Raw genomic sequence first — 12,539 nt, 5'->3', positions numbered from 1 at the left:
GAATAGGAACATTATCTGCTGAAATGAGCAAGTGGGGCATTTCATTGATTTAGGTATCTTGAAAGGCAATTATTCCATCATTTCTGTACATTAAGTGCCATCTGTCTTTGTAAATCATGTACCATAACAGTGCAGCATAGGATTTGTCACTTTGGAGACTTTATTTATTCTCCTTTATCATTCATGTTCAGTATCCTGAGAAGATTGAACACAGGCTCCAAAGCAAAATCATTCAATCCACGTATTCACTTGACTACCAAAATTAAACCAACTCACAAATGAATAAAAAACTAAATGCAGTCCATTATTTCTGCCAGCCGCTACCCCTACCTAAAAAACAATAGGTCTTCCTTTTAAGAAATACTCTAACAATAGCATTGAATATGATTAGAAGTCTGGTAAGTGCAGGTCAGAGAACATTGATATCTCACTAAAGTTGGGAAGAACAAACTCTCTAAAAATTCTGAAACAGGAAGTGGCCTAGAAAAATAATTTTCATTTGTTTGAAGAAAACATTTTTGAGTGTAGACTTATGAACAGTGCAGATGGCTGGGGCAGCAGACCGATTCTGTGATTAAAAACCTGCCAGAGATAATCTACAATGTGGAACTTCGTTAATACTGCTTTATCTCTCCCCATAATTTTTTCCTATTATCCTTCAACTCACCTGTACAGGGGGCAGCTCTAGTTATCAGGGATGCTATGTAGAAAGGTTTTTTTTTTTTTATTCAGAGTTAATAGCTTTGTGTTCTAATTGTAGCTTCAGCAGCATCCAGCTAAATGACTTTGAGAAAAGTTACTTAGTTTCTTTTCTGCCATTGTCTCTTCATCTGTGAAATGAACACATTGAAATGGAGTACAGAATTCAATTTTTTTATTTAACTTTTCAAAAAGTAGAGAGAGGGAGAAAGAAGGAGCTAGCTCACTCCCTGCCACACACCCCAAATGCCTTCCATGGTGGGGACTGAGCCAGACCAAAGCTAAGAGCCAAGAACTCAATCCAGGTCTCCCAGTTATTGAGTCAACACTACTATATCCCAGGGTCTACATTTGTGGGAAGGTAGAGCCAGGAACCAAGAGCTAACTATTAAACCCACATATTCCATTGTGGAATGCAAGTGTCTTAGCTGCTAGGCTTAATATCCATCATGGAATCCAACCTTTTTATAACCACAGACCCCTTTTAGATTGTGGACCCTTGCCATTCCTTTGGGATATATACTGAAAGCTTTGGAAACATCCTCATTTATAAATGTGTGGAGTGGTGGCATGTAGCTTTTACTCGTTAAATGCAATGAAGCATTACAGGAAGATTCATATGATCGCTTCATAGCCTTGATAACTCTGCAATACAAGATGAAAGTCACTTTGCAAAATCATTAGAACAAATTCTGTGGCTAAAATAAACTCTTTACTGCATTGAGTTACATCATTACTGTGGTAACACTGACAGTGCATTTCCTCTACTCTGCTTGAAACAGGTGTTTTTTTTTTTTTAACTCTTTCATAAGGGCTCTTGGTGACTTTGAATAAAGAGGAACAATGCTTTGGCAGTATAGGTGTCATTGGTCACGAAGTTCTGTAGTGTAGATCATACATATGATGTGAGCTTCAACAATATTATGCAGCCCAGAATGGATCTGAGTGATGATTGTGTAGCATGTATAAGCTGCACGCACCAAGTCTGGCTATCACAAGATTCTGCTAGAACCCATGTTTATGAAGATTTAGTCTCTCAAACCATATTTATTAGGTAATAATTCCTTTTCCCAGTTGTATTTGGCAAAGACATAAGTTCTTGCTGACTGATGTCTCTTATCAATGCACAATAATTAACGTTCCCATAACAAAATTATATGGTTCCCAATAAAAGCAAAGAAAACCAATATTCCTTCCCTTCAGATTAAGCAGCCTTACTATGAATTCTATTAGATTAGATTAGGAACCCATAGGTTTAGAATTTTTGCAAGGTCTCTTACATGCACCATTCTGTGACCCAGGCTTCATGTAGAGGCCCTTGCACTCTGTCCAGAAACACAGGATCAATACCTGTTGTTAAGCTGCCTGAGGATACTGGCCTGATAGAGCAATAAGACTATCTAATCCCTTTATTCTTCCACATCTCCCATCTTCACCCCAGTGATAGCCCCATGGTAGGGTAAGAAACATAGCATTATATGGCCTGTAGACTTTTATGGAGCTCTTGCAAGGTGCCAAACACTATACTATGGACCAGGGAAACAAAAATGAACAAGATGCTGTTTCTGACCTTGGATGGCTAGCACTAACTAGGGGAAGTAGACATGGAAATAGATTGTTTTAATCTGGTACTGTAATAAGAGGAAGGATTCTTGGTGTGCTGCCTACAGGTTCAGAGAAAACTTCCTAGAGGAAGTCATGCCTGGGGTAAATTAAGCCAGGAAAGGTGGGAAGCTTGTTCCAAAAAAGAGTCAACAGCATGGGTAGTCAGAGGCACCAAAACAATGCAGACAGTTGGATTTTCTGAAGTGAAAAGCTTTAAACAGGGAAAGGAGGAGAAGAGGAAGGAGAACAGACTAGGAGCTGTGTCACAAAGGGCTTTCTGGGTCGTGCTGTGGCACTTGGGTAATAGGAAGCCATTTAGGCTTCCCGTGGCTGGAACACATCCCTCTCCAACATGCTCTTTGCCAAGTGTCTAGAAGCAGAGCCTGCTCTTGGAAGCAACCGACAAAGGGAGCAGGGAAGCAGGATAGGGCAATAGAGAAAAGCCAAACAGCATATAACCCACCTGCAGATAGTTTTACCCTGATTCTGAGATTAAGCTAAGAGGCCCAGGTTATACCAACATGCTGGTTCTGTCTTGAGGCAATTGTACTCCTGTGTCAGTAAGTCATTGGCTAAAATTCTCTGAGGAAGAGGTGCATAGCATAGCCTTCCATCTGGCTGTGGATAACTCTCCCAAGAAGAGGGAAGCTGTGGCTTTGTTATTTGCCAATTCTATTAAAACCTTAGCGTCTGCTTGTGTGTCTCACATACAGTAGATGCTCAATTAATAACTAAGCAGCCACCAAGTTCTGTGAAATGTCTCCTTTCATTAGCTTCATTCCCATCTTTGGGCCAACATAATCACCTCATAGCCACCCCCATTGCCCTTCTTAAGGTCTCTGCCGACACCATTGTGTGTCATTTTGTTTACAGTAATAGTCCTATTGTTACATAAAAAGGAAAACATGCCAGTTCACAAGAAAAACACTTCCACTGGTTCCCTGTTGCCCACCGAATATGATCTGTCTAACTGGATTTGTAAAATCAGCCATAATCTGAACTGAAACTATCCTTCTACATCACTGACCCTCATGTAACCTATCCTTCCTGGCTCCTAGTCTTTGCCCCTGCTGATCCTGGTGCCTAGAATGCCCTCCCTGCCTCATCTTGGGCCTGGAGTTTTCCATCCATCCTACAAAATCTTTAAAAGCTCTACATCCATCTGAGGCATTGTCTGACACTCTCTCTCTCTTACGGAATCTTTTTAATTCTTTTAGTATTATTAAGAGTATTTATTTATTTAAACACACACACACACACAGAGAGAGAGAGAGAGGAAGGGAAGGAGACCTTCTATCCATTGGTTCACTCCCCAAATGCCTGCAAAAGCCAGGACTAGGCCAAGCCAAAGCCAAGTGTCGGAAACTCCTTCCAGGTCTCCCACATGAATGTCAGGGAACCAATTGGTTGGGCCATTATCTGCTGCCTCCCAAGCATAGAAATTCTGGACCAAAGCAGAGTATCTAGGACTCAAAATGGCATTTCAGTAGGGGATGCTGACTTCACAAGTGGCAGCTTAACCCACTGCGCTCCCCCTCCAGTATTATTGACAGTAACATTTATGTTTCAGTGGCATCATGAGCTATATGTCCTATTATGTATTAGTCGTATATGCATATTTTATCTCTTTCAGACAGTATGTGCCTGAAGGACAAGAGTCATGTTGAGCATTTCTGTCACCCACAGCCAGTACTGGCTACATAATTTACAGGGTCTGGAATATTAAGAAAAATTATTAAAGATGGCAATAGCAGAGCACTTAAACCAGCATTGGATTCTTTGAAGGGATGTGGGCTGTCGATGGGTCTGCACAGGTTGCATGCCCATGAAGCCAGTCTTGCCTAGGGCTACACATACAGGAGATAATCAGTGACCACTTTCAGTGAATGAATGAATGTATAATTAAATAGATTCTTTTTTTAAAAGAATCATCTTTTCATTTGTGCAATATAGTTCCTAAAACTTAAGCAGGGCAATGCTATGGGGAACCATTGTCAAAAATGGACTAGAATACACAGGCTAACGGAGGAGCCTGTTGCAATGTAAGTGTTAATCATAGGGAGTGTTAAAGGATACATTTTAAGAGGATGAAATCATGACACTCACACAAATATAAAATGAGCACCTGAGTATATCAAGCATTTTATATAGCTCATTAATTAAGAAGGAAACCAGAAAGGTGTTACAACCAGTTCAGAGGAAAATCCAAAGAGCAAACATTTATAGGCCATTAGGAATGCTGAAATGGACTTGTTTAATACATGTAGATGCCAAACTAGCTTCTTCCACAGAGGCAGAGGGAAGTCACTTCAGACTCTCCCAGACAGAATATGAGTTTCTAGGAACAGGACTTACTTACATTGCTATCAGTTTTCTACAAGGTAATCTCTATCTCTACAGAGTTGTAAAAATAGCCTAGTGGAAGCAATGAAAGGCAGAGATAGACCTGATGGATGAGCTAGTCGATGCACTTACTGCATTTCATTCTTCCTCACTTTTTATCTAGGAGAAAGGTAGGCTATGCAGGAGAGACTCCTCTTGCCTTACTAGCCTCCTCTCTGAACTTGAGCACCTGGAACTTGGAGCTTAGAGAAAATCATTTCTATAAATAGCAGTGCTTCTCTTGTTTCTGTTCCTGCCTTTGTAATTGATACTACCTTTGTTGATGAGTTTTGGAGAAACATTTCTTTCCTTGAAACAATCGACTTGGAAAGGACTCACTTCACATCTGGGGTCCAAGTCTTGGCAAGGTCATTTAGGAGCATTGTTGTTTTTGAAGACTCCCCCAAGTTTTGCTCTTAAGAAAATGTATATTGTTACAAGTACTTAAACAATCCAAATTCTGAACCTCTGTGGGGAAATCGGTAAGATGTGTAAATATTCCAAACAGCCAGATACACATAATATTTACCAGAGTGAACATCATAAAATATTAACGCATTTGTAGATTAAATTATGAACTTTATCAGTTGATGTACTCAGTTAAAATGTTGCTCTTCCTCCAGGGGCCAGCCTCATGATTAAAGCAACTTAAATCCTACAGTGAAAAATACTCTCTCATTGAGCATTCTATAGCCTGCCTACTCAGTGTGGTCCCTAGGAGAGTTCTGTTAGAAAAGCAGCATGTCAGGCCCCACCTCAGCCCTACCATTTTAGAAATTGTGGTTTCTTGTGATGCTTTACAGTTCAACAAGTTCAACTCTGTAGTATTAAGCCCTGAACGTCGCTTCTCTGAATGTCTTTGATGTTTTTACAGGAATTGCCTATCTGTTTGCCAAAGCTTATCTGGTTTCCAAGAAACCACAGTACCTGGACACATGTATTCGGTGTGGGGAGCTCACATGGAAGAAGGGCCTGCTAAAGAAGGGGCCAGGGATTTGTCATGGTGTAGCTGGCAGTGCCTATGTCTTCTTGCTGCTGTACCGGCTCACAGGAAACTCAAAATACATCTATCGAGCCCAAAGGTCAGCCATTTCTCAAGTGAATTCTTTCCAAAATTTTAATTTTCCAAACAGGTAATAGAATCACGTGGTTCAAAAAGTGCAACAAGAATTACATCAACAGTGCCCTCTGGCCATTTAGTTGACCTCCCTAGAGACAATCAGTGTTACCAGTTTCTTGATTATCTTCCCAGAGATAGTCTGTGTATATGCATGGAAATATGTGTATGAGGGTACTTCACAAACCTCATGGAATTAAAAGATAAGTTTATTTTGGTACAAACAATTTGAAATTCTTGCATAGATTTTTGTAATATGCTTTTTAATGAATTGTTGAAGATCCCACATAAAATTTTGTTCATCATTTATTTATACCAATGGTAACACCTTCTTATCTTAGTGATCACCCTAAATCAGTATATAAAGGACTTCTTCAATAATTTTATGAAATATTAGGATTAAAATACCTTATTTGGAAAAATACTTTTATTTGGATAATTTCCAATATTTTAGACTCCAAGTAATGCTGTGATGAATAATCTTGTGCAACTATCACATTGCATACGTATAGGTATAGCTAAAGGGGAATTCCTAGAAATAGAATTATTAGACCAAAATATATTATTATTTATAATTTTGACAAACACTAAATTTTCCTCTATAGCTTATTTCCTACAAACCTGATAAAGATGGGACATCAACTGCATGCCAGAAAACATTTTTTTTTTCCAATAGAAATAACCCTGACTGGTAATCTGGGCCGGAAAGACTATGAATGAACTATAAATAACCTGGTAGAAAGCACAAATGTGAGGAAATGCTGAATGGCATGAAACTGACATTCCCTTTGAGGGGAGTTGGAAGCTGTCTGTGTCCATAAGTTACTACAAGAGACACTGATTTCCTCTGTGGCACTTAGATCTTTTAAAGTAGGAGGCCTCTCATACCTATTCATGCAGTCCGGTTTTCTTGCATCCGAGATGTTCCTAAAATGGTAATGTTAAATAGTGTTAACCTGCCTGGAATAAACATTACCTGGTCATCAACTATTACTCCTTTAATGTATAGTTAAAATTCATGACTGCAGAAAAATATTTGACAAATATTTGACAAATTGCTGTGCATTTTAGATTATTTTGCAAAGCACAGAATATATCATATTATTTTAAGTGAAATAATGCAGGATGCCAAATCATTTACACATTAATAATATATAATAATGTAATCAATAAAGCAATGAGTAGAGGATAAAGGCCAGGAGAAGAGTAAGCAAAATTAACTATGGATTTCTTTTATATTATGGTGGAATGAAATATTCTGCTGTGTTCATGTGAAAAGATATTTTTTGCCGGCGCCGCGGCTCACTAGGCTAATCCTCTGCCTGCGGCGCTGGCACTCTGGGTTCTAGTCCCGGTTGGGGTGCCGGATTCTGTCCTGGTTGCTCCTCTTCCAGTCCAGCTCTCTGCTGTGGCCCAGGAGGGCAGTGGAGGATGGCCCAGATCCATGGGCCCTGCATCCGCTTGGGAGACTAGGAGGAAGCACCTGGCTCCTGGCTTCGGATCGGCGCAGCACGCTGGCCGTAGCAGCCATTTGGGGGGTGAACCAACGGAAAAAGGAAGATCTTTCTCTCTGTCTCTCTCTCTCTCACTGTCTAACTCTGCCTGTCAAAAAAAAAATGAAAAGATATTTTTCATTTATTTAATGTTTGCCACATGCTCAGAGCCAAATATATGGTATCTTTAATGTATGAATAATGCTATACAATCCTTCAACTCCATCATTTTAAAGTCAGATAAAGAAATTTGACAAAGATCATATAACATGGAATTGTCAAATTTGGGTATCTCAACTCCAAAACTCTCCTCTTTCTATTGTACTAAGAGTTCTTCATTTAGGGTTTGTGAACTTGCTTGAGAAAATGATTACATCTCAAACTGAAATGCAACATTGCCTTCGATTCTAAATATAAGTAGTAAGTCACAGATAAGATAACTCAGTAAGTTTTTTTTTTTTTAAAATGACCTGTTGGGGCTGGCACTGAGGCACAGCAGGTAAAGTCACCACCTGGTATGCTGGCATCCCACATGGGTGCTGACACGAGTCCTGGCTACTCCACTTCTTTTTGTTTTTAAAGAATTATTTATTTTATTTGAAAGTCATAGTTACATAGAGCGAGATGGAGAAGCAGAGAGAGAGAGAGAGAGAGAGAGAGAGAGAGACAATCTTTCATCTGCTGGTTCACTCCCCAATTGGCTGCAATGTCTGGAGCTGCGCTTATCTGAAGCCAGGAGCCAGGAGCTTCTTCCAAGTCTCCCACATGGATGCAGGGGCCCAAGGACTTGGGCCATCTTGCTTTCCCAGGCCATAGCAGATAGCTGGATTGGAAGTAGAATAGCTGGGACTAGAACCAGCGCCCATATGGGATGCTGGCACTGCAGGCAACGGCTCTACCCGCTGCGCCACAGCACCAGCCCAGCTCAATAAGTATTAACAGTAACTGTGACTCTGCAACTGATAAAAGCAATAAATATTCTCATGTCATATTACTATTGTTGCAGATATTGTAAAATATATTTTAGTCCCATCACTACTTAGGCATATCAGGAGTTATTTGAACCACTAATATATTTTTTCATTTAATGTGTTAATAAGGGACATATATGTTATTATAATATAAATTTGGTTTAAAAATTTGCTTACTGTGTTTTAATGAAGTTAACTTCCTATGTAATCCTAAGTATTTTAGTTTATGCACATGAAACTTCTTCTTCTTATTATTTTTTTTTTTTGAGAAGGAATCCATACTGCAAATGATGCATAGGGACTAAAAAGATTAAGACCCTTTCTGAAGCTATACTATGATACTGACTTAATTATGAAATTATAAATCTTGAATTAATTCTTAAGATGCACCATTCTTCTGTTTAAAATTTAAAATTCCATTTTAAATTGTTGCATGTTCAGGAAAAGAATTGTAAGAAAAATTGTACCAAACAGAATTTCAATGTTTCCTGCTGATATATTCTAAGCTACCATCAATAATCTCAGACACCCTAAAAGATCAAATAGGTAATTATTGTTCATCAGACCCCCTATGTAGTACCAATAATCTAAATTTATGGTAGTATCAGCTCTTGGACCTTAAGAAGCTGTGATCTCCAGCCTCTGAATTATTGATTATTTTTGTTTTTGATTAAAACAAGTAGAGCAAATTAGTAAAAAGATGACATAGGTGATAACATTTTAAAGGTTATAAAATATTATACAAATGTTACTCATTACAAATATCTGAATAGGATTTGTGGCAAATATGAGTAAACGAAAAAGGTCTTTCTTAGAGAATTTAGAGGTCAGTAATTTATTTTTAAGGTGATGTTTTAAAAAATAATCTGTCATGGAGCTGAATTTGCTGTTTGATGTCATTGTTATAAAAGGTTGCTTGCCTTTTCCCATTCATCTTCTTCCTTTGTTTGCTCAAAGCACAGATTGTATAAAATCGTGGCTATTTATTTTCAGTCTCTGCTCTTTGTCACATATAAATGAAACCCAGATTAGAAATAATACGCCTGCAAAAACACAGCATATTTACTTTTTAAAAAAAGGAACAGTGATATATCAGTTTAATTCTATTCAAGATAAATAAAAGTAGAGTGATTTGTCATCTTTTGCTTTTAATTATTAGATGATAGAGGAATCAAATCCTCAGAAAATACCAATCTGCTTTGCTTTGTAAACTCTGGATTATCTTGCCAGCATGATTTATTGTGAAACATACACAATTATATAATAGTTCCTTTTTTAACAGAGAAAAAGTCATTTTTTAAAAAGATTTTATTTATTATCTGAGAGGTAGAGTTACAGACAGTGAGAGGAAGAGACAGAGAGAAAGGTCTTCCTTCCGTTGATTTACTCCCCACATGGCCGCAACAGCCGGAGCTGTGCCGATCCGAAGCCAGGAGCCAGGTGCTTCATCCTGGTCTACCATATGGGTGCAGGGGCCCAAGGACTTGGGCCGTCTTCTGCTGCTTTCCCAGGCCACAGCAGAGAGCTGGATTGGAAGAGGGGACTAGAACCAGCGCCCATATGGGATGCTGGCGCCACAGATGGAGGATTAACCTGCTGTGTCACAGGGCCAGCCCCATAGAAAAAGTCTTAAAATAATTACATAATTCTGGGAATAAAATAATGCTAGACATTTAATTCAGCAGAAATGGAAATACGGACCCATGGTCAATTATATGGAAACACTCATGCTAAAATTTTTTATGTTTTCTTCTTTTAGGTTTGCTCAGTTCTTATTTACTGAGGAATTCAAGGCCGGTTCTCGGGTCCTTGAAAGCATCTACAGCTTGTATGAAGGTTTCTCCGGGACCGTGTGCTTTCTCATCGATCTGCTGCAGCCCAATCAGGCTGAATTCCCTCTCTTCAGCGTCTTTGTTTAGAAGGGTCCATCTTCCACTGTGGGCTTGCTGAAGTCCCCTGAGATTTCCTGAGCCTACCCAAGGCAGTTTCCACATAAACCACATTTAATGGTATCACAACCATGAGCCTTAACATTGCCACCAGAAGGAGGGGAGAAGGCAGGTGAAGGCAGTGATACCAAACTCAAGAGACAATCTGCAAAACAAAGATGCTGCTGCACATCTAAAACCATAGAGATTTAGTATTTCAGGGAATAGATGTGAAACCAGGGATCAAAGGAAAACAGGAAAGAGAAATAATCTATTTTCAGTTATGATATAGAAAATAAAACTGAAATGGAAATGTGGAGTAGGGCAATAAAATGCTAATACCTTCACATTTGGAAAGTATTTGACCATTGTGGGTACCCTCCACCCCTAAATTCAGGGAAAAAAAGACAATTAAAAACTAAAGTCATTGCCCAGTTGAAAGCTGCAAGTAGGGATGAAGTGTCAGGTTGTTGAAGGACATAAAAGAAAACTTAGTTGTCCTATGCCTTTACTTACTGAAATTCATGATGTTTACTGAATGAAGATATTTGCATATCAGTGTCTTTTTTTATCATTACCCTGGGCTCTTTAAAGAAATCATGTCATAACTTATACATTGAAATTCAAAAGTTTCCTTAGGCCTCAGAACATCTATTCCTGGTTCCTTTTCCTTTCCTAATGCTCAATTAGAACAGCAAAATTCATATGCTAGCAAATACTGTCACAAGTTTTGCTGTCCAGTGTTTTTCTCAGTTTGAAGTGTGAGCTGTGTATCATCTGTTGTTAGTAATTTATTTTTAAAATGCATTTATATACATAATCACTATGAAGCTATTAGCAGAACTGTAAAATATACTATTGGTAAAAATCACTCATCTCAAACATCAGGGTAACCACTACAAAGATGTGTCGTTTCTGCCTTTGATAGAATACTGTGTCCCCTAGGACAGGCAGAAACAGGCTGGGAGAAGCACCACAGTTTGTGGAAAGAACATTGCTCAGTATTTTAATATTATTAGATTAAGAGATGAGGGAACACCCTAGCTAGTCACCTTACCTTCCAAAATCTGCTAGAAATTGGCTACAATACCCATTGAGTCAAATTATCATATCATATACAGTCCTGCAGTAAACACATAGAAATTGTGAAGCTGCTTCAATTAAATAGTGAGTTGCAGAACTACTGTAGGAGCATCTGTCATTTAAATGTGCAGAACCTGAGTCTACCCCTTTCTTAGAATATGGTCATTGCAAATTTCATACTGTATAAGACTTAGTTATTTAAATAGTTGTTAAATATTTGAAGATATATGTATATATGTGTATATATGCACATATGTGTATACAAGTATATTTGTGTGCCATCTATCCTCATGTAAACTCCTAGCAATTGTTCATAGTTCACTAGTTCCTGACTTGAATCATAGGTAGACTTTTGGAAGTGTTAGGGAATACTCTGTTGCCTAAAAAATTTATGTGTATGTTGGTGTGTGTGTGTGTGTGTGTACACTCATTTTTGGGTGTAATCTCTTGTATTCATAAGATTCTAAAAGAATCTGACCCCCAAACAGTAAGAACTCTGTGTGTTTTATGGCTCTGTGTATGTTTTCACTCACTAAAACAACTGCAACATTATGATTTTTTAAAACTATGAGACCTTTTTAAGCTTATTGTTCCATTTTTTACATCCTCAGATGTAATCATATAAAATTGGCCTCATTTGTTCATCTGTGAAAACACTCACTTTGGGGAAATACTGTATAAATAGCAGGTTTCAAACGGCTCCCAAAATTGGGTTCTATAATTTCCTTAATGAATAGGCAAGTACCTTTTGCAAGACCATAAGGCAAGATGCAAAGTGGTCTCCTTTTGACATGATAGCAATGCCTGCTTTTCGCCATCTCATTTTAACTTCATTTCATATAGCTCATGTAGACTAAAGATAATAACCATTCCAATATCAGGGCCTATGGAACACATACATTTTTTTTCATCATTCCATGTCCCCTTGAGGTTGGTTAGATTTTTTTTTTTCTGTAAAGTCTCACAGCTGCTAAAGGGCAGAACAAGGATTCAAACTCATGGTTTCACTTTTCAACTTTATTCGGGATTCTACACTGGAAGTTGGAGAGATAACAATGAACCTTCCCTCAAAGTTACCTTCTGTTTCTGTTTGCTGATTCTTCCACCATTCATCCTTGAAACTGAACACCAAAAACATTAAGAAGTGAAACCCTAGCTCATCATATCAGTTCTATTGCTAGGGATTTTAGAGAAACTGAACCTCTTCCCTGTTTACCTGGCCTTTTAAGATCTGGTGAGGTAACTAACACATTGTGCTGAC

At 38.4% G+C, this 12,539-nt stretch overlaps 1 protein-coding gene across 1 annotated transcript in view; it reads left to right on the top strand.

Annotated features, from left to right (window-relative positions):
- The window catches only part of LANCL3 (LanC like family member 3), a 90,900-nt gene extending 80,714 nt beyond the window's left edge, over positions 1 to 10,186 (top strand). The window contains exons 4-5 of the mRNA XM_062184331.1: positions 5,561 to 5,768; positions 10,027 to 10,186. Coding sequence (XP_062040315.1) covers positions 5,561 to 5,768; positions 10,027 to 10,186 — 368 coding nt within the window. The remainder of the gene's footprint in view (positions 1 to 5,560; positions 5,769 to 10,026) is intronic.
- Positions 10,187 to 12,539: the final 2,353 nt, after the last annotated feature.

This window comes from Lepus europaeus, chromosome X (genome assembly GCF_033115175.1).
Source record: "Lepus europaeus isolate LE1 chromosome X, mLepTim1.pri, whole genome shotgun sequence".
In the NCBI taxonomy this organism is placed as follows: Eukaryota; Metazoa; Chordata; class Mammalia; order Lagomorpha; family Leporidae; genus Lepus; species Lepus europaeus.
This window is presented reverse-complemented; position numbering and strand designations above follow the sequence as displayed.